The 25,153-nt window shown below is 37.3% G+C and overlaps 1 protein-coding gene across 1 annotated transcript in view; it reads right to left on the bottom strand.

The window, feature by feature from the left end:
- The window catches only part of LOC127628749 (kelch domain-containing protein 8B-like), a 187,883-nt gene extending 177,952 nt beyond the window's left edge, over positions 1–9,931 (bottom strand). The window contains exon 1 of the mRNA XM_052105609.1: positions 9,413–9,931. Within this exon, the coding sequence (XP_051961569.1) occupies positions 9,413–9,842 (430 nt within the window). The 5' untranslated portion in view covers positions 9,843–9,931. The remainder of the gene's footprint in view (positions 1–9,412) is intronic.
- Positions 9,932–25,153: the final 15,222 nt, after the last annotated feature.

Below are 25,153 nucleotides of genomic sequence, written 5' to 3' on the forward strand. Positions count from 1 at the left end.
TGTATCCCACACAGTGATCCAATTACAGGTCTCGCTTTAGCTGGCCTACTGACGGTTTTAACACTAAACCTGATTCCTGATCAGTCTTGGCCTGAAAAGGGCCAGTGAAACGCAGCTTAATGGAGGAGAAGCTCTGTGAATATACACTGCCATCTCCTCATGGTCTCAAACTGGATAAAATGTCACCTGCACACACCTACACAATTTGGAGAAGAGGGAATATGAGAGAGAGAGACTTTTCTCTGCAGTGTAATTCTTTATGTCACAATATGGCATGACTGATGCCTTGGTACTGAATATCCAGATCACTCCAGAGGCACAGAGTATAAGAGACATTCATTACAACCGCAGTGATCACCCCAAAGATAACAGCATTTGAGATTAAACAGCTAATTGTGTTCTAACAGGAAAAAGCAGAGGGATGACAGATTAACCAAACTCTGCACACTTTGAATGAGCATCCAGTTAAAAAAAGGAGAGGAGAGAACATTTAGGAAAATCTGTACTAAGATATCTCAACGGAGCTTCTAAACCACAAGGACTACTAGACCACTAAAGACCCAGCTGAAAAGATCAGCTTAGACCAGCTAGCTATGCTGTTCACCAGAAAAACTTGTATGGTGAAGCTAGCACATTGTTTTCCTACCCTGGTTCTGAAGAATCCCTAACATCCATCCATACATCCATCCATCTACATATATATATATATATATATACAGTATATGCAGTTGAAGTCAGAGGTTTACATACACTTAGGTTGAAGTCATTAAAACACATTTTTTAACCACTCCACAGATTTCATATTAGCAAACTATAGTTTTGGCATGTCATTTATAGCATTTACTTTGTGCATCACACAAGTAATTTTTACAACAGTTGTTTACTGACAGATTGTTTCACTTTTAATTGACTATATCATTATTCCAGTTGTCATTCCAGTGTGTCAAAAGTTTACACACACTAAATTAACTGTGCCTTTAAGCAGCTTGGAAAATTCCAGAAAATGATGACAAGCCTTTAGACAATTGGCCAATTAGCTTCTGATAGGAGGTGTACTGACTTGAAGGTGTTCTTGTGGATGTATTTTAAGGCCTACATTCAAACACAGAGCCTCTTTGCTTGATATCATGGGAAAATCAAAAGAAATTTGGAGCAAGTTCCAAATGTCTGAATGTACAATGTTCATCTGTCAAACAATAGTACGCAAGTATAAACAACATGGGACCACGCAGCCATCATACTGTTCAAGAAGGAGACACATTCTGTGTCCTAGAGATGAACGTAGTTTGGTGCGAAAAGTGCAAATCAAGAACAACAGCAAAGGACCTTGTGAAGATGCTGGAGGAAACAGGTAGACAAGTATATATTGTCAACACAGTCAAACGAGTCCTTTATCAACATAACCTATAATGCTACTCAGCAAGGAAGAAGCCAATGCTCCAAAAACACCATAAAAAAGCCAGACTAAGTGCACATGGGGACAAAGATCTTACTTTCTGGAGAAATGTCCTCTGGTCTGATGAAACAAAACTTGAGGAAAAAGGGTGAGGCGAGCAAGTCAAAGAACACCATCCCAACCATGAAGCATGGGGGTAGCAGTATCATCTTGTGGGGGTGCACTTCAAAAAATAGATGGCATCATGAGGAAGGAAAATTATATGGATATATTGAAGAAATATCTCAAGACATCAGCCAGGAAGATAAAGCTCGAAGCACAAATGATTCTACCAAATTGACAATGACCCCAAGCATACCTCCAAATTTGTGGCAAAATGGCTTAAGGACAAAAAAGTCAAGATATTGGAGTGGCCATCACAAAGCCCTGACCTCAAACTGATAGAACATTTGTGGGCAGAACTGAAAAAGCATATGCGAGCAAAGAGGCCTACAAACCTGACTCAGTTACACCAATTCTGTCAGGAGAAATGGGCCAAAATTCCAGCAACAAATTGTGAGAAGCTTGTGGAAGGCTACCCAAAATGTTTGACCCAAGTTAAACAATGTAAAGTTAATGCTTCCAAATATTATTAAAGTGTATGTAAACTTCTGACCCACTGGGAATGTGATGAAAGAAATAAAAGCTGAAATATATAATTCTCTAATCTATTATTCTGATATTTCACATTCTTAAAATAAAGTAGTGATCCTAACTTACCAAAGACAGGGAATGTTTTCTACAATAAAATTTCAGGAATTGTTAAAATTTTTATATGTATTGAGTTTTTATTTATTTATATGTATTTGGCTAAAGTATATATAAACTTCTGTCTTCAACTGTGAGTGTGTGTGTGTGTGTGTGTGTGTGTGTGTGTGTGTATATATATATATATATATATATATATATATATATATATATATATATATATATAACAGTTAGTTCCAGTCCTCGAATCTGATTGGATGAGATACAATCCATGTGTACTGATGGTCTGACACCCAGCACTCGGACACTTCACTGTGTTTATCACTCCGCTTGCATTCATGCCATTCTAAACTAAATTGTAAGAGCCATGCAGATGTGTTAAAAGATGTGTCTCTTTACATTTAATTTTGTGACATTACATATTTTAGCCAGCAGGTGGAGGCATTTGTGTGTAATATGAGCAAGTTGGTGCCATGAAGAGAGTCAGCTTCACTCACTGTTTATATTCAACAGCACTTCTGTGATCACTCGTTTTACTATTACACTACTAAAGCTAGAAAATTAGGCTTTAAACTAACAACTTTAGCATTAAGGCTCATCACAGCTGAGAGACACAATAGACTGATTAATTACTCAATGGGTTTACCTCTTACCGGACTTCCCACATTGGAAAGGAAAAATGGCGGTTTCTATAGTGAATGACTCTTGAGCATAGGCTATCGCAATAAGGGAGGAATACCCCCGCTTGAACAGCAATTTTTCCACTGAGAAAATAGGATGCATTTCAAATTAAATTTTCTTCAGAAAGCTGACTAACAGACTACAGCATCATCAACAGGTGATCGCAAATGCTCCGGCTCTCTCTCTCTCTCTCTCTCTCTCTCTCACTCTCTCTCTCTCTCTCTCTCTCTCTCTCTCTCTCTCTCACTCTCTCGCTCTCTCTCTCACACACATCCTTTCTCCAATAACATGTTAGAAACAGCCCAAGCTGTGATACTATTAGTTCTAAAGTTATGTTTTTAGAGGCTTGGACACATCATTTGGTTTGAACCAGCAATGGCAGATTCTGATCCGTCACATAAGAAAGTAGTTCCAAGCACAAATGCGTTTTTTGTGACTGTACTCAATTTTTCCAAATTTTTCTAAATGTACTTGTTCATTGAACTGTTGTATATAAGAAATATCACACTCGCAATCATGCTATATAGCCAGGGATGTAGTGGAGGCTAAACGCACGTAAACGCCGTTTACGCACCTCCCAAAATTCGGAAATAGCGTTTACCCACCTGCAAAGTGGGTTTATCCACCTCTAAATTGCGTTTATCCACCTCTAAATAGATAGTTCCTAAGCCATTTTAAATTAAGCTTATGTCATTTTAGTTTCATATTGTTCATTATTAGTTTCATAGGTTGTTAAACCTAAGACGATGTCTTTCATAATGCGCTGCTGCCAGTGTTTCCCATGCACGTGCATCGATATTGACTACTACCAGCTATATACAGCGTGCTGACCTCAAAAATCCAGCTGTATTCTAACAATAACTTAGCTCTCCTTATTAGCTAGGCTCCTTGCATGCTGGCTAATAAGTAATAACTGACAGTGCTGTGTTGGACAGATTTATGCAGCGGTATTCCATGACGGAGAGAGAGCGCGAGAGGTACGGGTGAGAGAGAGAGAGAGAGAGAGAGAGAGAGAGGGACGAGCGAGAGGTAGCCTAGTGCTGCGCGAATGCGCTACGGCTCTCTGCAATCAAATACGATTTTAAATAGGCTTAGTAAAAAATAAAAAATAAATCGAAAATCAATGTGTGGCGGTCAGCGTTGATATTGTGGCGGGCCGCCACAAATAAATGAACGTATGGGAAACCCTGGCTGCATTACTGTCAGTGTTGACCAATCAGCAGGAAGCAGCAGACTGCATCAAGATTCATCCGTCACTCACTAGCCCAAACGTCTCATGTAAAAATGGATATCCGGCAATTTTTTTTAAAAATATGTGGCACCAGATTCATTCTTCTGTCGTTAATCTGCACTATTTTACTATCTAAACTATTTTGATAATCAATTAGTCGGGTTGAGTCATTTTTTAAGACAAAAGTAAAAAATTATTTGATTCCAGCTTGTTAATGTGAATATGTTCTAGTGTCTTCTCTCCTCTGTGACAGTAAACTGAATATCTTTGAGTTGTGGACAAAACGAGACATTTGAGGACGTCATCCTCCTGGGCTTTTGGGAAACACTGATCCACATTGTTCTGACATATTATAGACCAAACAACTAATTGATTAATCGAGAAAATATTCAACAGATTAATCGACTATGAAAATAATCCCAAATCCCTAATCATTATGTAGAAGTGCATTGCATTGGAAGCCCTGGATATAAGCCTCCCTCTCTATCTCTCTTAAATATTTTTGTTCTCTCTGTTTTGTCATTTAGTAAACTTTATAGATTTCAACCATATTATTCCTTCTTGGGTCTCTTTAACAAGAACTTAGATTAATGTATGAATTAAATAGTGATTGTGTGACCTATGATGAGGGAACAACCAGTGATACCCTTGGTAGTACCATCAAATGATAGCCTATAGCGATGTCATCAGGATACACATACACCGGTAGGCAGTGGCCCACCTTACCGGGTGACCACGTCGTGGTCCACCAGAATTTATAGTTTACCCACCTCTTTTTTTACTACTACACCTCTGTATATAGCCCTAAATCAGATGTAGGGCCAAATAGCACTCTTTCTCATGTGATATTGCTTAAATGCGTGTGTGTGTGTTTATATATATATATATATATACCCATTATCAAATTATTGTCTAATTAAAAAAAAAACATTCAACAATGGGGCAAAACTAAGCTAAACATCAATTTGCCATGTATCTTTTCGTTTAAAATAAATATTAAAATAACAAATCATTTGGTTATTTCATATCATTTCTCTTGTATAATTACCTTGTCTCTTTATTTTTATCACTATTTTCGTCTGATTTTTCATAGCACAAAAGTGCTTTGCTGCCAAAATGCCAGAAGACAGCAACACATAGTTTGTCATTTATATATTAATATAAATATATATAAATAATATATATATTATTAATATATTATTATTTATATATTACATTTTGATCTGTTTATCACCAACACCTATCATATCACATCTGAAGATATAGAATTAACCTCTAGAATCGTATTAATTGCTTTTGGAGCTTCAAAGATCTGGCCACAATGCACTTGCATTGAATGGACCAACAGAGCTGAGATATTCTTCTAAAGAATTCTTCTATTCGAAGAAATAGAAATAAAACCTTATGTTAATTGTCATCTTTATGCTAAGCTAAAATTATATTTCTAGCCATTTTACATGCACATGTTACCAGGCACGATCACATTTATTTTAATCAAAATTCATGTTAGATCATTAGATTTCTTTTTTTCTAGTAAGACAAGTAGGGCAAAAAAGAAATTTTTGATAATAATTGTTCCATTGTTTTCCTGAAAATATATTTAAAAAAAATCCTTAAAACAATATCAATTTGATTTATCTTGTTTTAGAAACAACTCTGCATAAGATATTTAGGTTTTTCAGACAATGTATTGAAGTGTATTCAAGAGAAAATATCTACCAGTGCTGAAGAAGTAATCCAAAGTATTTTGAATAAGATACTGACCATGAGTAATCTTACAAATTACGTTTTACAGAATTTATTCTGTAATCTGTAGTGGAATACATTTAAAAAATAACCCTCCCAACCCTGTACATACCAGAAATTTGTTCAAAAACAAGAGTGATTTATCCAAAATTAGCACCAAAAGTCCTCCAGTGATAAAGTCTTGATAAAGATTTGTTCACCCCACTTAGAATTTTGCGTTGAAGTAGATCACTATAAAGCATTTGTACGAGTGCACATGTACTGTGTATTAACGCACGCACAGACCAGCCGCCACTCTCATAACAATAGCCATGCTCACATATTTTATTTAATTTTTTATTTAATTATTAATATTTATTTGTAACATCCTATTTCAGTTGAATTTCCTCTCAAACAAGATTCAGCAATGTAGAGAACTAGCGTAAATAGTCAGGAAAATGGACATCACACAATTCATACAGATTTGTTAGTCTGCTGATGATGATATCATAATGCAGGCCTCAAAAGATTGCTCGAGGGCCGCATGTGGCCCGCTGGCTGTGTGTTGAGTAGTGCTGAATTAGTTAGTAGATGCTACATAACCTGGATTGTGTGCGTCAAATGACAGAGACATCCAAAATGTCACTCATATATTCAACAGTTCACACAATTCAGTTCAAACAAGTAAACAACATTGAATAACTTGTGTTTCAGACAAATAAAAGTTATAGGCCTATCACCTTCACCAGCGGAAGAACTTCCAAACAAAGAAAGCCAAAGTATCAAGCACATCTTACTTTCTGCACTACTGTCATTCTCTAGACTAATGGTGTTTCTTTGGTTAACAAATCTGTATTTTTGAATTAATCTTTAGTAAGCAAATCATTCTTGTTCAATTCAATTGTTTTGTTGGTAAATTATTTATAAATCAAAAAGATTCAATGACTCACTCATAACATAAAAGTCACTCATTTGTGACCACCTATTGGTCTAAAATATAATCTGCAGAAATGGTCACCAAACTAATTAGTGGATAAATCTTTTTTGCAAATGGATTCAAAAGACTTGAGTCACTTGGATTAATCAAAATCCCCACCAGTGTAAACCCGTTTAAAGACTGTGATGTTTCAAAGACTGAGTTTCTCACAACTGAGAGACTGAGTTTCTCATATTTAGGGGTCCAAGCACTAAAGATGCAGGAACTCTACTGTATTTGTTCCAATTTTCTTATTATTAGGGGTCCAAGCACCAAAGGTGCAGGAAGCCTATTGTATTTGTTCCAATAGGGAAAATTCAAAACGAACTTGTCTTTGTCCATTTGCCCGATCGGAACCAAACCAGTGCTGAAAGATTCAGCAGAGTCCCAATTTGAAAAGGTATCAAAGGAGTTTTTAAATTCTGATGTATTGTCAAACGGTACGCCAAAACGTTCATAGTGGCCGTGTCCATTTGACCAAAACGGTTATAACTTTTCAACGGATTGAGGTATTATCACAGAATTTGGTAAACGTATGTATGAGTTCAGTCTGAGGACTAAAATATTGCACACATTGCCTCTTGGTGGCACTGTAATAATTACAAAAATAAAATGGCTCTAACTATGGAACTGTTTGTCCGATCGACTTGATATTTTTCATGCACCGTCATTGTCCAAGGTGCCATCAAGGTATATGAGGATATTTTTAAAAACATGGCCACCATCGACCAATCAGCTTTCAGCAGCTTTTATATAGGGTTAATTAAGGCAGATCGGAAACTTGGTACACCTATTTGTCTCTTGGCCCAAGAGGTCTGTGCAAAATTTAAAAAACGTTGGCCACCAGGAAGCGCTATGGCGTTTTACATACATGTAAATTGTTGTATAATACTTTTTCCACAAATAAACACTTTGAATACCATACTGTGTAGTATATTTTTATCAAGTTAATCAGGTGTAATCAATGAAAACATTGTTGATTTGTACCACATTTATGTCTGACGGGCAAACATGCAGTTTACTGTGTGTGTGTAAAGGCCTGTGGACGTGATGGAATGTATGCTCAACATATGTGTGACTATTTGAAGGTGTGTGCAGAAACAGGAATAGCTTCACATGTGTGCTCACATGACCACTGGGAGAATTTATGTCCTCCAAAGGTGGTTCCTGTTCACTTCTAAAAATGGTCAGACCAGAGTCAAAGAAGAGGATGATAAATAATGCATGTTTAAAAAAGTGTAAGCCCCACCTTGTTTGAGGAGATGTATTTAAGTGAACAAAACCCAGAGATGAGTTAGTTGTTGTTGTGGTTGTACTGCAGGCAACTCGGCTTTATGGAATGATAATAAAGTCTATTCTTCTGAAATCAAAATCCCAAAGATGTTGAGTGATTTTTCACAAAATTGGCAGAAACTACTACAACTGTAGATCTCCTTATTCTGAACAATTTAGCCACAAGTACCATTGGTGTGAAAGAAAATGTTTGATAAATACTTTTTATAAAAATTATTTAAAAAGATGCCTTTTGAGTATCACCTTGGTAACTGCCTAGTAACCAGTTGTGGTTATCCTATCAACCGTGTAACAAATCACATATCTCAGCACCAGAACATCATAGAGACTTCAGACTTCATTCATTTGACTCAGGGTAGCAAGGAGCCTTTTGAGTATCACCTCGGTAACTGCCTAGCAACCAAGTAAAAAAGAAAAATGTTCCCCAATTTTCAACAAATTTAATTTAGGCAGGATCTATTCCATCAATTTGTATTATTTGTCATCCACTGGATCATTTCTGTCAATTCTAATTATTTTGGTTATTTCTTCACATGTGCTTGGACCCCTACGATTGCTGCTTGTGGCTATATTACAATTTTACATTTCTCATATTTTAGTTATTTAGCTACTTTATAACAGTATTCTTTGTATGATACTCTGGTATTCATTTAAAAAATCAACACTTCTGCAATGTGGATTTAAATACAGTTCCTGAGGGAGTGACAGAAAATGTGAAGATTTACGACGTAAGTTTGGGAGGAGCTTGTTCATCTAGACCTGCCATTCATAACACAATGATACATTATTGGATTCTTCCCTAGCTCAAGCTAAGATTTTTCCGGCATCCCTCCTCCTTCCCTTCTCCACCTTTATATTTCATAACACCTATACAATCACTTCAAATAGTCTTTCCATTTCTCACTTTAGTTTAATCTCAGAGCTCAAGCCCAGCCTGCAGTCGAGCCCCTCCACTATGGACAGCTAGTCAAATACATTTAACATAATATGCTCCAGTACTATGCGTACCAACGCGTGAAATGGCATATTTCTCTTTCTTAAGCATTTTTCTGACTCTCTATTTTTTCCTCTTTTAGAAAGTTGAGGAAACTTGCAGTTGGAGCAAATAGGAACGCAAAAATAATATTTGCTGTGGTCTCCCATTCACCACTATGGAATTTTACCTCAACAGTTTACTTCCACATTCCAAACCTGGAAATATGAAAAGGGTCCGTTTGAAAGCTGCATACATAGGCAAGTGGAATGATACAAATAGTCAACAACCAGAACCAACTACTGTTCAAAACCAACATACACTCATCACCAGCTTTGCTTGTCTTTTCATCAGGGAACAGGTCAAAATAAACAAGAACATTGTTCTTACCTTTCTCTAGTGCGGTGATACCCATGGAAGGCTGGCCCAGTCCTGTCTTCCTCTCCCACTTGCCTTCATCAGGGTGATACACCTCCACTGAGGCCAACGGATTCTGCTGTGCGTCCATGCCTCCCATGACCATCAGCTGGTCTCCGACTGCCGTGGCAGATGCCCCTGCTCGTGCAGTGGGGAGAGGGGGCAGCTCACACCAACGCTGGCTCTCCAGATCCAGCACCTCGGCAGAGTCCAGTGGGAGGCCATTTTCGTTACAGCCCCCCAGCACATATAGGTGTCCAGCCCAGAGCACCGGCGTGCAGTACACCCTGTGTGTGGCCATGGGGGGGAACACCTCCCAGTACAGAGATTTCACCGGGCTCAAAGCCATCTCTGGGATGGGCATGACTCCAGGATTGGATGCCGGCAACAGATCATGACACATGCACAGGGGGCCGAGGAACACAAAAAACAAGGCAAATCCATAAACAAACTGCCAGGCTAGAGAGAGCCAGAGAGGCTGTAACTGTCAGTCTGCCAGAGAACTCAGTTCTACCTATCGCTCGCTCAACACCAGCAGGTGGGTGTGGGGTAGAGCGCTTCCTTCACTGTGAAGATCTAGCCCTCTCTCCCTCTTGATGATTTATTTATTTTTGTTGCTTCTTTTATTAGGTGCATCTGGCAATTTTATGTCTTTCTTTTCATCCTCCACTGGTAACAGATGACCAAGGCAGTGTAACTCCAACACAAAATAAACTTCTTTAATTTATCCACGTGATACATGTAACAGGATTCTTGATTCTGTGTAGTCTTGTCAACTGTGTCAGTGTGACCCTCATGCCTGGCACAGAGAGAAAGGGGAAGAGAGAGAGTAACTGAGAGAGAAAGAGCAAGAGGCTTAACTGTAAGAGAAAGACGCTAGCAACACCAAGATTATGGATTTGATTCCCAGGGAACACACATACTGATGAACCTGGAATACATTGTAAGTTGCTTTGAATAAATGTGTCTGCCAAAAAAATATATGCAAATGTAAGAAGAAAGGACAATAAGGGTGCACAACTTAAAAGGAAATATAACTAAACTGATCAAAGGAAAAAGTTTAAAGCTTGCTAAAGCCTGATGATATGTGGGGCTGTAAGCTGGTGGTGGATCCTGTGAGCTGATCTGATCTTCTATGTTGGACAGATATCCAAAACACTAATTCAAATAAACCTTATATTTCAATGGCCAGATTGCAGACATTTACCACTCATTATTTACTGATGAGGGCTCAAGGGTAGACAAGCTAGCATGTCTGTGAGTGTGTGTGTAAAGGTGGAACGTCAGTGGTACTCACAGAGCAGCAGTCTGGCCCTCTCCAAAGGTCACTGCGTCTGCAGGGACCAAGAGCCCCAGCCAGTCACTGAACCAGTATAATTTGGACGTGTGCATCATTAATTAAAGACTTCATTATATGGGGTGTGTAGTTGGGCCGTCAATGTGGAAAAGACAGAGGAGAAAACCATAGGAAAAGGTCTTCCAAATGGGAAGTTATCCTTAAAAACTGGTGGGGTGGGACAGAGGTACAGTGAAAGAGGAATAGAACAAGACTCTGGTCAGAATACCATGTCTCTATATGGTAGTTTATCTGCAGATGTGGAGATGTTTCCTCCTCTGTCTGAAATGACTAGGCTGCTTAATAAAGATGCTGCTGATGTTGATTCCAAGCCACATACTACAAAACACAGTGCAGAATAAAAATTATGCAGAACAATATCAGTTTTTCTGATGCCGTAAGCACAGAGTCTGATCTGAGCCTTCTAATTGAGTAGAATCAGCCCAGATCATTTTAAACCACCAGGGCTCTCTTGGGTTTAGCAGTAATTAGACAACTCCTGTCCCACTTTGGCGGTAATTGGAAAGTTCTTGTCCCAATTTGGTAATATTATAATATAATGTCCTATAGGACAGTTCATGTGAATGAGCCTCTGCTGGTTAGCCTCTAATTCTCAGATGTTACTCCATATATTGGGAAAAGAAGAATTTATAGGTTTCATGCGAACTGTGGGTTCCTCCAGGTGAGGTCAGTGGGTCTTGGGGAACAATTTTTTTATGTGAATGATTTTCTGTTGTCCAAGCTCTAGTTCACTTCTCTTTGTTTTCCTTCAAATTCTATTCCACATAAAAGATAGAGGGGTGTCTCCAGACAATGTCAGTTGGAAACAGGAGAATAAACATCAGCTTCTGTCCGCATTGCCTAGAAATACAAAGAGAGAAGTGAATATTAAAAAAAAATTAAGTATTGGAAGAGTGATGAATAGAGTTAGAAAAAGAGGCAGAGAGCCAGATGGAAGAGAAACAGTTGTTAACGTTGTGTTTTTGGACACTTTTCCATATCTAAAAAGTAATGTTTTGCATGTAGACTGATATGAAGGCTTAAACTATGAGCTAATAAGGTCATCTGTTAATACTATAGGACATTTTAATGACTAATCTTCAGTTTAAGAAAGTGAAGTCTTTGTTCTTGAACATTTCCAGCTAGTTGTCAAACTCGTTCAAAACAGTGGGAGGCTCTTCATTCATAGTAACTGCAACACAATTAACGTTAATAATGTTAATACGATTGCAATAGAATGTCATTATTAAAATGTGGACCACGTTGTTCGGTGGTTGGATGCTCCTTGGATGACTGGAACTAACTGAAATTAAAGTGCTTAGTTCTCCGAAAAAATAACAACAAATGGACGCATGTACAGCTGCAGAGAGGTGAATTGTAAAGTGAAGTGACGGCTGGATACATGCAGCAATAACAACTGTAGCACACACCTTATCTCTGGTAGGTGAACGACATTTCTGCAAACTAATAGTAAGTTTGATATGTAGCTTAGCTGGCTAGTTAAGTCAGAGTAGGGGAAGATGGGGAAGACGCCCCCTGGGGTAAGATGACCCACCCACATTAACTTCTTCGTTTGACCATAGATGGCACTAAATCTCATCTCAATACCTTTACTGAATGGCTGTTCTCCTCCTAATCTTTATATTTCATATGAATATCAACATATGTGAGATATATTCCATCCAAACATTTTGAGGTTAATTGATCTAATTGTGTGTCATTGGAAAATAGTGATCTGTGATATTCTGTTATGTAGAATATTACATGTTTTTATGACTATTTGTTAATTATGGACACAGTTATGTATTTAGATTTTTTTGGGTAAAAAATATTGTTTTATTTTGAAGTGACAAGGTAAAGGTAGGCCCTTGGGGTAAGATTCCCCCCTCATAATTGGGGCAGAAGGTAGTTTCTGATGTTATTATTATTTAATTCAATAATAATTATAACTTATGGGTTATTGTTAAATACTTCCATGCATTAAACATTTTACATAAAATATTTATATATTATTTTAAACATAATAGCACAAATAAATTACTAAGAATGATATCAGAAGTATTTTATTAAACAGATAAAAAAATATATCTTACCATCTTACTCCAGTAGTGGGGTAAGATGGCCCCTTTTCATAATTTTTTCTTTTGTGCAATGACAGCTAAATTAGCAACTGTTTTTTATTTATTTCCCTTGATAATATATTGGATGATGGATCATCATCCTTTACATGGTAAATATATATATATATATATATATATATATATATATATATATATATATATATATATATATATATATATATACTGTATGTTACAATATAAAAGTAAATGCACATTATTCTTTAAGGCTTCTTACCCCATCTTCGCCTATTTCTTTGCAGGCTATAAAAAAAGACTATAGATCACTCCCATTATATTGAATGAAGCCGAGCAATTAATTTACAATTACATGTAGTCATTTAGCAGACGCTTTTATCCAAAGATACTTACAAATGAGGAACATAAGCAATTTGTCATACAAAAGTCAACAATATCTGCAGTATCGCACTGCCAAGTTCTCAGAGTAGCTGGGATATAATAAAAGCTACCGCAAAAGAAAGAGACACACAAAGAACGTTTGTTAATTTAAATGAAAACCCCTTACCTTGTCTACAAGTCACATGCTTGCAGCATTAACTGAATAATTAGTTATAATAGGGGTGATCCAATGTTCCCCACCATGCTGTTGAGGAAATAATTGTGAGCATCTAAACTACAATACACTTCCGTCGCCTCGCTTGCGTACGCTCAGTATGTAAGTCTGGATAAGTCACTAAAAGTTTTACTCATAGTCTTATTTAAAGAAACCAGTAATGATACCTCATTGTTTATTTTCAGTTAATCTTGTTTGTTCTGTTTAAACTAGACTCCAAAAAAATGCACTAGTATTTTATTTAGACAGATCTGGGTTATAAAAATGCCGCTACTGGAAATGCTTAAGGTCAACACATGTGCAGTAGCATTCTATAATTCCTTTGCTATTGTTTACATTAGGGATTCCCAACCTTTTTTCCTTGAAGCCCCTCCTACTTACATAAAAGAACATCTGGTTTATATACAGTATATACTTGCTTGTCTATCCTCTCTCTCTCTCCCCGTGCACTATGCGTGTGCTTGCTTCAGTGCAAAAGTATAATGACTGACAACAATATTGTTACAAAAGCAGGAGGAGGCAGACGAGGGGTGAGGATCTACGTGCGGGTTTTTATTGACAAAGGTGAAAACAAACAAGACTGGAACAAAGGAAACGTCCACAATGGGAACACCAAAACCAAAACACGAAACACAACCAAGAATACACGGGCTGGAGAAACATCCACGGTGGGCAAAGGTAGCATTGACAAACTGGGAAAACACGGCAAAACATCTACATCCACATTCAACAATCGACAATGACTGGGGAACAAACAGGGTTTAAATACACAGGGAGAGTGAAGATCAAACAGGACACAGGTGAGAACAATGAGTGACTGCTGGTAGTAATGAGGGCAGGGAACTATGGGAAGTGTAGTTTTAAGACAGCTGACAAGTGAAACACGGGGCAGACAACAAGGGATCCTGACAAATATGATGATTATAATATTACGATTTTGGAACAAGCATGCCCTTTCATGTAATGTAATTTTGCATAACTGCAACAGAACTGTTACTTAAACATTTCTAGCGGTTGACAAATTTCAACTTGTTTTTCGTCCAACCCGACAGGGAGCCCTGCAGCTACTTGATGGTCCTATTATGAAGCTTTAACATGTCAACAAGGTATACTGTTTTAAGAGGTTTTACATTCAAGTCAAAATGTGTTTCTGCTTTAGCATCTTGAACAGGAGTCTGTGTAAGGCTCGGTTCAGAACTCGCAGGTCCAAGATTGTCCGCAACCCACCGCCTTTCTTTGGTATAATTATAATAATAATAATTAATAATTCCTTACATTTATATAGCACTTTTCTAGGCACTCAAAGCGCTTTACATAGCATATGGATGATGCGACGGCAGCTATAGTGCGCCAGAACGCCCACAACACACACCGGATATTGGTGGGGAGGAGAGAGTAGAGTGATGTAGCCAGTTCAGGGATGGAGATTTATACGAGGCCATGATAGATAGGGGCCAATGGGGGAATTTGGCCAGGACATGATGAAGTAAGGACTGTAGAAGCCTTACCCCATTGCAGCAGGAGGGACAGGCTCTATCGTGCCCTTGCAAATAAGGGTCGTGATCTCCGCCCACAGGGTGGCGGCATTCTCGCCTTCGGCGAGCAGGTGGGGTGCGGGATCTTGAGCCATTCCAGGGTGGATGGACGCCGTCGCCGAAAAGTCTAATGATGGGCGCGTTGAGAAAGCATGCTTTGTCAGCGTCCCTCATCTCGACCAGATTCAGCCACAGGTGGTGCTCCTGGACCACCTGCAGTGAGCAGCGCCCCAAACCTAGGAATCAACCATCAAGCCGCGAGCACTCAGGTGAGCATGGAGGGTTCCAGTCTAACCCAATATTTGCGGCGGTCCGGGAAAAGCATGGCAGTCAGCCCTGCATCAGCCTCAGTCTGGGCGGGCAGACCTGAAGGTGACAGCCCAGTCGAGTCCTCAGCATCGGACATCGCCAGTACGCTCTCTGATGCAGCAATCAAAGACTAGCAGGATGCGTTTCCATGGCCATATTCTCGCAATGAGAACATGAACCATCCACAAACGCTGCCTTAGTGTGATTGCTGCACGTGATAACATGATAACGACCGCATCCAGGAATCACACAAAGCTGGAAAGGCATCTTTACAAATATGTTCAACGTCAATGTGTGTGCTCTAATAGAGAATATATACTCTTTAGCAGGAATATACACACTTTTAGAGCTGATGAGGCGCCCAGGGGTGAAATCTGCACTCGTCCTGGAGAAGGAGAGAAAGCCGCTGGAAATGCGCTGTATATCCAACAGCATACGCTTCTTAAGAGGTGAATGGAACAGCAGTAGTATTCAGCTCACTGACAGTACAACCGCTCGGCTCCGATGAGAAAATCTGAATGAGAGTGGGCATTCCTTCTCCTTTTAAACCTGTATGTCTGGGGGAGAAGCATGGAAATTCCACTTGCCAATTCTCATTGGCATTTTCTCAAAAGAATAGAAGTGTTCGGGCTCTCAAGAGTAACCCCTAGTGTCACTGCATCGACACAACGTAGTGACAGAAGGGGAACAACGTGAGTGACAGAAGGGGAACAATGTGTATTTTAATGATTATGGACTGGCCCCAAAAAAATTTTGATTAGACAACAAAACCAAATTAAATAATCAAAAAACAAATCAGGCAGCATTTGCAAACAAATACTGCTAGACCTTTCTTTAGAAATAACAGCATAACTTTTTAGAGTCATTTTGGATGTATAAAGTTACTTTCAAGTTCACACAGTGTTCCAGCAAAATAATCACAGGTGTAGTTTATCAAATTAATTATGGACATATTCCAGGTAGACAAAAGTAAAGAAAATTATTTTCAACAGCATATCTATTGTCTTTGTGTGAAATCTTTTGCTTAAAAAGCGTGATTGTGAGCTAAAAAAACTGCATAAAACCACTGTAAAATTAATTAATACAAATCTATATTCACTATTGGTGACAGAATCACTTTGGATTCACTATTACAATCAGCATTTGTGATAATATGCGAAGTATAAGTACAAAGCAATGTCATAAAATATTATGTTTAAGCATATACTCTGAGCTGTGACTGGTAGTAGAGTACCCTAATACATAATTTGATTTTGAGCATTTCTCCATAATATTCATGGAATTACTTCCATTTAATTACTGCTCTGCCTCATGCATGAGCTCGCATTAGAGCAGAGAATTCAAAACCCCTCACAGACAGGACAGTGGTTCCTGGCCAAGTTCATCAGCACTCATGGAACAGAAATGAGAGAGACTTTTACACTAAACACCATGGTTAGATCAAAATCCCTCATCAGAACTGACCGCAGTCCATAACCATACCAGAGAAAGCATGTTTGTCGCACTTTAAGCATGCAACGGCTGTTTGTCAGACGCACATGTTCCAACCCGTCTTCTTCGAACATCTGATCATGGACAGGATAACACGATGGCTCTTGTGTTTATAATATAATTTGTATTGGTATTATATAGGTATTTATTTCTTCCCCATATATTAATATGAATTATTAACATTTCTGTCAAAATAATAGTTTGTGTTTTTAGTAAGGCTTCTGGCTCAGTAAGAAAATGGGTTAAAGTCATCACCTGTGGCAATCTGAATAGTGCTTAGGCTCCTGAATAATATTTAAAAGGCTGATCGGCATTAATCCTGCAACTTCAAAACTGATCCAGCCTTAAACTTGTGTTATCTGTTCACATCCTTCTTGCGCAATGTGAATTATTCATGCGTGCCATCATTTACAGTCTGTCCGACCACGTGTACTCTGTGCTGTTCCCATTATCCACAATTTTCTTCCATCTCATGTCAAGCTCTCCCTTTTCCCTCCCATTGACATTCGTCTATCACAAAAAGCCCCTGCATTTCCCATATTTTTAGCCTACAGCACAAAAGCACGATTACTGCTACTGGGGAGGGTTCAAAATAGAATCAAAGTAACAAGAAACACACACACATATGTGCACACGCTTGGAGACATGAAACACAGGATGCATCAGATGTATACATTAATCTATTCAAAGGTAGCATTTCAATCAAAGACATATTCAGTGTCTGCACACTTTATAGTTACACTCAAAATGACCACTTACACACACATATACACAAAGCTACAACATAATCCAAGAATTTCTTCAACTCTCTTGCTCAACTGCAAAAAAGGAGCAACAATTTGGAAGGAAACTAAGGTGCAAGCAGCAGGGGAGAACAGGATAAACAGAACCATGTAATAAAAATTAAAAAAACACAAAGAATTGTATATAGATATATCAGCCTGAGGATATGCATACACAAGCACAGGAACTGTGAATGGGCATATATCATATTATGAGAGTTTTTAACATTGAACCAAACATCTTCCAGGGTTCCCTAATCAAAAAACATTCTGCCTCACTGCTCAGCGTTTCTACTAGCACCAAAGGCTGAAAACAACATAAATGTATACACATACAAACAAACAGAAAACAAAAACAAATAAAAAAAGGAGAAACAAACTGAAGCTGAAGCAAAATTGCCGTAAGAAATATAAACTTAATTCAAGACATACATAAAGTCTTATTATATTATGCAATTTTGCTTCTCACATAAATTAATCTTGTTTTATTCATGTTTAGATATTTTACAGGAAACCAATACCATAGCGATTAAGAAATTATTTATTTATTGTAGTGCTCTCATTCTGTCTGCTCCACAAACACATTTACTAATGTGGCACAGAAAACTAACTAATTTAACTAATGCAACATTATAACATCGAAGAGCACAAATTTACACAATTTCAAGGCAGCTTCTCCTAACATCCTGTAAAACCTATCATTATCTCTTAACTGCATTGTGCATATCACTACAATAGTAAGTGATGATTAAGCAGGGCATTTATGCAAAGGGGACACATTGTTTTACTAACAAGATGGAAGAGGTTTTTCTAATTCATGCCCTGCACACATTCATTTCACTGTCCCACCACACAGAGAGAAAGTATTCCTGTCTTTAACTTTACCTGATCCCTGACCCCAAAATCATAAGATTATAGCTCATAAGAGATAAGAGAAACTAGGCCAGAGGAAAGCAAAGAGAGAAAAGTAATTCTGAGTGAATCACAGGGTTTAAGAAGTTAGAAAGATGCTTTGGTAGTATTGGATTTTGAGATATTTTTTCTTATCTATGCTTCAAATAATCATCTCATGATACACGACTTCTAGTTCTTTTAAAAACTTGGGTGATAAAGGATTATTCTGGGTTCAGTGCAAGTTAAGCTCAGTCGACTCTATTTGTGGCAAAATGTTGTTAACCGGGTGCCGGACTGGAGGGAGGGGGCCCATAGAAAGAATGTTTTTATAATGTATATCCCATCTAAGCACGTTCAGCAGGAGACACTGATAAAAACATGGACACAGCACTTGAAAGTGAAAGCCGCTGGGGCGCGCGTGTAATGATTGCAGGAGGAGGCAGACAAGGAGTTTGGATCTACATGCGGGTTTTAATTGAACAACGGTGGAAATAAACAGACATGAACAAATTAAACAACCACGATGGGCAAACTGAAACTAAAACATGAAAACAACGAAGGAACACGGACTGGATTAACACGGCACGATAAACAGGGCAAGACAGGCAGCAGAGCAAACATGGGAACATCAAAACAGTGGGAACAACGAACGACAAGGGAATGGAGGAACAGCAGGGTTTAAATACACAAGGACAGGATGATTACAAACGATAAACAGGTGCGAACAATGACAGACTGGAACATGATGACGTTGACAGGGAAAACACGGGGCAGACAACCAGGGATCGTAACAAGATGATGGCGAAAGAACTGTCCACGTGTCTTCAATTTGACTTGATTAATAAATATGAATATTAAAAAATGTAAGAACTTAATTCTTATTAACAGTGTATAATAAAAGGTTTTTCAAATGACTTTATATGCAGAAATCTAATATATGGCAATTAACATATATTGTATATAAAACTATAGACTATTTATTCGGGCATATATGTATCACTTACATAGCCTATTCAAATAAGATTATAATGAAATATGATTTCATAAAATATGTTAAATATGTGAAAACAAGAAGTATTTTTTTAGTATTTGTAAATATATATTGTTGCATATATGTTTAAATATGTGAATTTTATATAGGCCTACTTTTTTATATCATCTATTGTGATATATCAGATTTCAGATTTGTATAGGTTTAATCTGAAATCTATGTAAATAGCAAATGGAAACAAAACATGAATTTACATTGGAATTAAAAAGCATGAACCCTGATATGGCACTCTGCCTCCTCCTTTCAAAAGTCTGGCACACGCCACTGGTATGTAGTAATATTCCCTGATAGTAGTGGTATTGGGCTGAACTCAATTGTAAAAGCTGCATTTCCGGCTCCGACTCACACCGGTAACAGCATGTATTTGAGACCAGGGCTGCAATGCTGGCTGTTCAAAAAGCACGCTAGACAGAATGAAAATACTATGCACTTTTAAAATTAAACTATTTTCCTGACAAGTGTTTTAAAAAGCATTGCTTGTGATGCTGATAAGAGAGAAAGACACAACAGAAAAAAATCTCCACCTCATCATCACCAGTGCTTGGAACACTTGCAACAACTCAATCTTAAATTCGCTGAATATTAAAATTTCGAAACTTGTGTTACAGCCTTCCAAGAAGAGGGAGATAATTAAAGGGATAGTTCACCCAAAAATTAAAATTCTCTTATAATTTACTTATCCTCATACCATCCCAGATATGTATGACTTACTTTCTTCTGCAGAACACAAATTATGATATTTAGAAGAATATTTCAGCTCTGTAAGTCCATACATTGCAAGTGAGTGTCTTTGAGTGTTTTCTGTCTTTTTACACTGTGGTGATGTGTGTTTAACTAGTACCCATAATGTTTCATTGGAAGACATCACGGGAAGTGACGTATGTACGACAGTGCTGCTGAAGGACGTTGTTGTAGTAAGTTTTGAGAGTTTTCCACAAGCAATTAATTAAGCCATTGAAACCATAACTCTGCGCATGTGAGTTTGTGACACACTAAGCTCAAGTTGACATGTCTTTTTAAACACTACCCTTTTGAAGCACAAGGGAACAAAATATTCTGGAGAGCTGAGACTGGAGCTGGAGAGCACACTAGAGTGCCTTTAATTAAAATAACTGTTGGACAGTCTGTAACACATAAAAAGCTTCACAGGCTTTAGGTGTATACTGTAAAAGCCACCTTAGTGCTTCAGATAGATCTACCAGCCAGTGGCACCTAATAAGATTAGTCAAACCACTTAGCACACTCTAAACTGATGTGCTGTGGGTTATCTTTATTTCTTAAATGTTGTTATTATTATACACATATTAAAACCTTTTGCATTAAGACGTGCTACTACTCGATTTGATGTCACTGAGCTCATTTACATGCACGATCCTACACCAATTATGCTTAATAAGCCGAAAAATAGCCCCTACCACACTTGCAACCAGGTAAATTACAGGAAAATATTTGGGTTGCCTTTACTGTTAAATGTACAACATGTGCTATTTACACATGCATCTTTTCCATTTATCTAGCACAATTCACACATCAGCACCAAATGCCGTTAAACTCTGTGGAAATGACATCTACAAGGCTGCACCGAAAATGAAGGCTTCTTGTTTGAAAATATCCCGCGTACTTTTTGTATTTGAATGGATGAAGTCGTTAATGTTGGTGATGTTTTACATTTTTTGGCAAATGTTTATGTAACACAAGTCATACTGACTAGAAAAATAATATAATTTGCAATAACTATATTTTCAACAGAAATACTAAACAGATGCAATATAATGTCAAATAAAAGCCATGGTGTAATTTAAAAAAAAAAAAAGAATTAAAAAATAATCCAACATTGAAAGTGTGATGAGTTTAGGTTGAGATCGAAAAAACTGTGTGTGATGTCATAAAGACGAGACACGGAAGTAGAGAGAGAGACACGTTTTGCTGATCGCGGATGACAAATCTAAGAGTGGTGATTTGTTGATTTTGATGCTGATGGTTGCTGATTGTGAACCTGTAAAATCTAATGTGGATGGTGAATGCATATAAATTCCCTGGATTTGGTCATGTTTTGTTTTGCGATTGGATGGATCCCTTCAAAAACAGAGATGGCAAGCCACCCAGTGACTGATTATTGATTAGAGAGAAGAAGAGATTCTAAAGTTGATCACCAGAATAGAGCCTTTCTGCTGTTACAAGTGGAGCCCATTCATTTCTGTTGGTATTTCTCATCGGTAGGACTGAACTGACTACCTCTCTACTGATTCTTTTTGCACTACTGATCTTTTTTGCACTACTACTTACTACCAGTGACTATTATATCTATTTTGGATGCCTCAAAGGACATTCATTCACACACTAAGTTCTAGGGACTGAGAATTTTGTTTCACAGATTGTGAAATGTTGTTAAGCTGTTGTAATGTTTGAGGAGTTGAATTGTTCTCTTACTGATTTCAACCTGTTTTTTGAGACTCTGTAATTTCTGTTTATGGGTTAATAGTTCCATATCAGAAATAAATAAATAAATAAATAAATAGTGCAGAACAAATCCAAAAGATTAGCAAAAGCTCTAAACTACGCTATTAAACTACTAGTGAATATATCTAAATATATATAAAGTCAATATAGAAAAAATTATCTAAAATTAAAAATTATATAATTGAAATATAAATAAGTAAAATAATAAAATAGCTAAAAATAACATCCAGAAAAGGAATTCAAAGGGTCTAAAATTTGTGTTTTTTATTTTTATTTTATTCCTGTATTGTAATTTCATTTCACACACATCCATACATTTTCTAAATATAACATTGTTTCAAGATAATTTCCTAGTCTGTGTTGTGTCATATCAGTCTTGCCCTCCGTAGCGAACCTAGACAAAAACTGGTCTATTACCTGGTGCTCTGAAGATCAGTGGATAAACCAAGGTAAAAAAGAACTGTTACAATATTTGTTACATTTACATTTATGCAGTTATTATTGCAAAACTTGTTATATGTGTCTCAAGGTACAATTCCCTGCAGTTTCCGGGTGAAATGTACAAATAAATTCGGGATACTTGTGTTGTTGTTTTTATCAGTGCATTGCTATGCATGTAAACATGATCAAAGATGGATCAAAGATCTGCAAAGATGCAGAAATGTGAATGAGATTTCTGAGCTCCAGTAGAGGGAAGTTTATAACAACTTATAAACTATATATAACAACTTATAAACTTATAAACTTCCATAAGATAGCTTTGTTTGTTCATCAAACAAAGCTATCTTATGGCTTCTGAAAACTTAGAATATAGCACACAATTCCTATGGACCTTTTATGGAAATGGTGATTTTTGAACATATTTGGAGCTTGAAAGCCTTTGGTCACTACATGCATTTGTTATATATGAAAGAGCAGCATGAACATTCTTCAGAAGAAAATATAATTTTTTGCTCCATTTGACAACAATAGTCAGGGTTGAAACAACATGAGGGTGAGTAAATATTGACAGAAATGTCATTTTTGGGTGAATGATTCTTTAAAGCAATTTAACTACTATAATGATTTGGTTTACTTGTTAGTGTATTTGTTTTCCTAATTAACTTTTAAAAAATTGTGAGAAACCTTCTATCACTAGGAGGGCAAGCAATAAGAAAAGGATCATCGTTGTAATTGTTGTAAATGATTGTGTGAAACAGTCAAGCAGAGAGTGCTAATGGACTGCCTTATTATATGACTGCCTGAAATACTATCGCATTCTTACGCGGAGGACAGTTTAGTTTGTGAAGCGACAGGCAGAAGGAACACCAGTCATTTAAGTGTTGTTGATACAGTTAATATTGTTTTGTGCATTTTGATTAATATTGTTTGGTGGATTTGTGCATGCAGGAAATTGTGAGTAGTGACATATTTACACACTATATGTAGATATTGTGTGGGGATGAGCAACTTTATGAATGACTAAATGACTCAGCACTTTCTATTTACCGTCAGTTTGATATGCATACATTTCCATCTTGTATTTTTGAATCGTGTTAAGTATGGGCAGCTTTATGTTGTATTTTCCAATAAGGAAGATTATTTACTGTTATAATTATTGTTGATATGATTCATATGACGTGTGGTACAGATTGTTTCTTAGACATATTGTTTCATATAGTTTCTTTAAGAGCATGTTATTGTCTCTTTTGAATATTTCTACATTATGAGACAGTCTAATAATGATTTCACTGTATTGATATTAATGTTTGATGCTTGTTGTGACTACTAAGGAATTTACTGTTTATTATTATTTCCTTCTGTAAAACCACATCTTTATTCACCTGTAACCTAAAAGAAGCAAGTTTGGAATAAAAGAGAGTGTAGATGAAGAACGAAAGACTTGTGCATTCTAACAGATGCTCACAGCGATCATAACTCCAAACCAGCAACACAAATTTAATCCTTCATTACAGTAATACTCTGCAGTCCAGTGGAACTGAGCAGCACCACTTGAGACAGAGCACAAAATCCAGCTTCCCTTTAAAATAGCTCTCGTATTATCCCTTAATTTCGAGTCTTTCTTGATCTTACACACACACACACACACATCATTCCACAAATAGAGAAATGTGTCTTGTGAAGCCAAGGGACTTACATTATCTAAATATTTATAAGCAAATAACGGTCATGTGGGTTACATTTTGGGTGAACTATCCCTTTAAAACAGAGGACATTCATAAATGCATTATTAGAGTATCAACATGCATTTTCTCTATGCATTTCATGCATCTCAATGTCACTGTTGTCAAATAACTAACCTTTCTGCAAACAGTCAGTGTCTTCATAGGTATACTGTATGTGTTTTTGTGTGCATGGGTGGTGTGAAATTCAAAGCATTTTAAGGGAACATGTTCTGTGGATTGCGATTAACAACTCTATATTTAATGTTGTACACTCTGTAGGCTGTAGGGACTGTGAAGGGGACCCAGAGGCTGCTGGTTAAGTGAGTGTGCTGAGAGACCATCCATCACCTGTAACCACATAATTTCTCTGTGGTGGCCCCTCTCAGACTAGAAGAGCACTACATAGAAAGCCAGGCCCTGCCTTACACAGCAATGATCAATTAGAAGAGAATCACTACAGGCCATTATTTGCCATCTTTAAAATTCACTCTGGTTGTGTATTTGAGGAGATCAGAGACAGAATCTCTCATCTAACCTTCAAAATATCCATAAGTAAATAGAGATTATATAACATACAGGACCAATAAGACTTTAATTGGAAATCCATGCATGATCATTTTGTCTCCTTAATTCATACCACTTGGGAGCATTTTACCTAATCCACCTTTATAATATCTCTAGCTTTGAAACACTATTGGACTATACATCATCTCATATGTTTGACAGAACAGCAAAGGGCTCAAATAAAGCAGACACTGAAGGAAGAAGCCCCCATTCAACCAACCAGCCCCCTGCTCAATGAAAATTAATTAAATCCAATGACTAGATTAGGCAGTCAATTGTGAAGCACTAGAATATGGATTGATATCTATGAAACAGTGAAACTGTGAAATGATGGGGCTTTGTGGAATGATAGAGCTTTGCTAATTGACATTCAGTCTCTCATTCTCTTTCTTTACTTTCTTTACACAACCTGCAGTTTCCTGAAATGACTCTCTGC

Source organism: Xyrauchen texanus, chromosome 35 (assembly GCF_025860055.1).
Source record: "Xyrauchen texanus isolate HMW12.3.18 chromosome 35, RBS_HiC_50CHRs, whole genome shotgun sequence".
Taxonomy (NCBI): Eukaryota; Metazoa; Chordata; class Actinopteri; order Cypriniformes; family Catostomidae; genus Xyrauchen; species Xyrauchen texanus.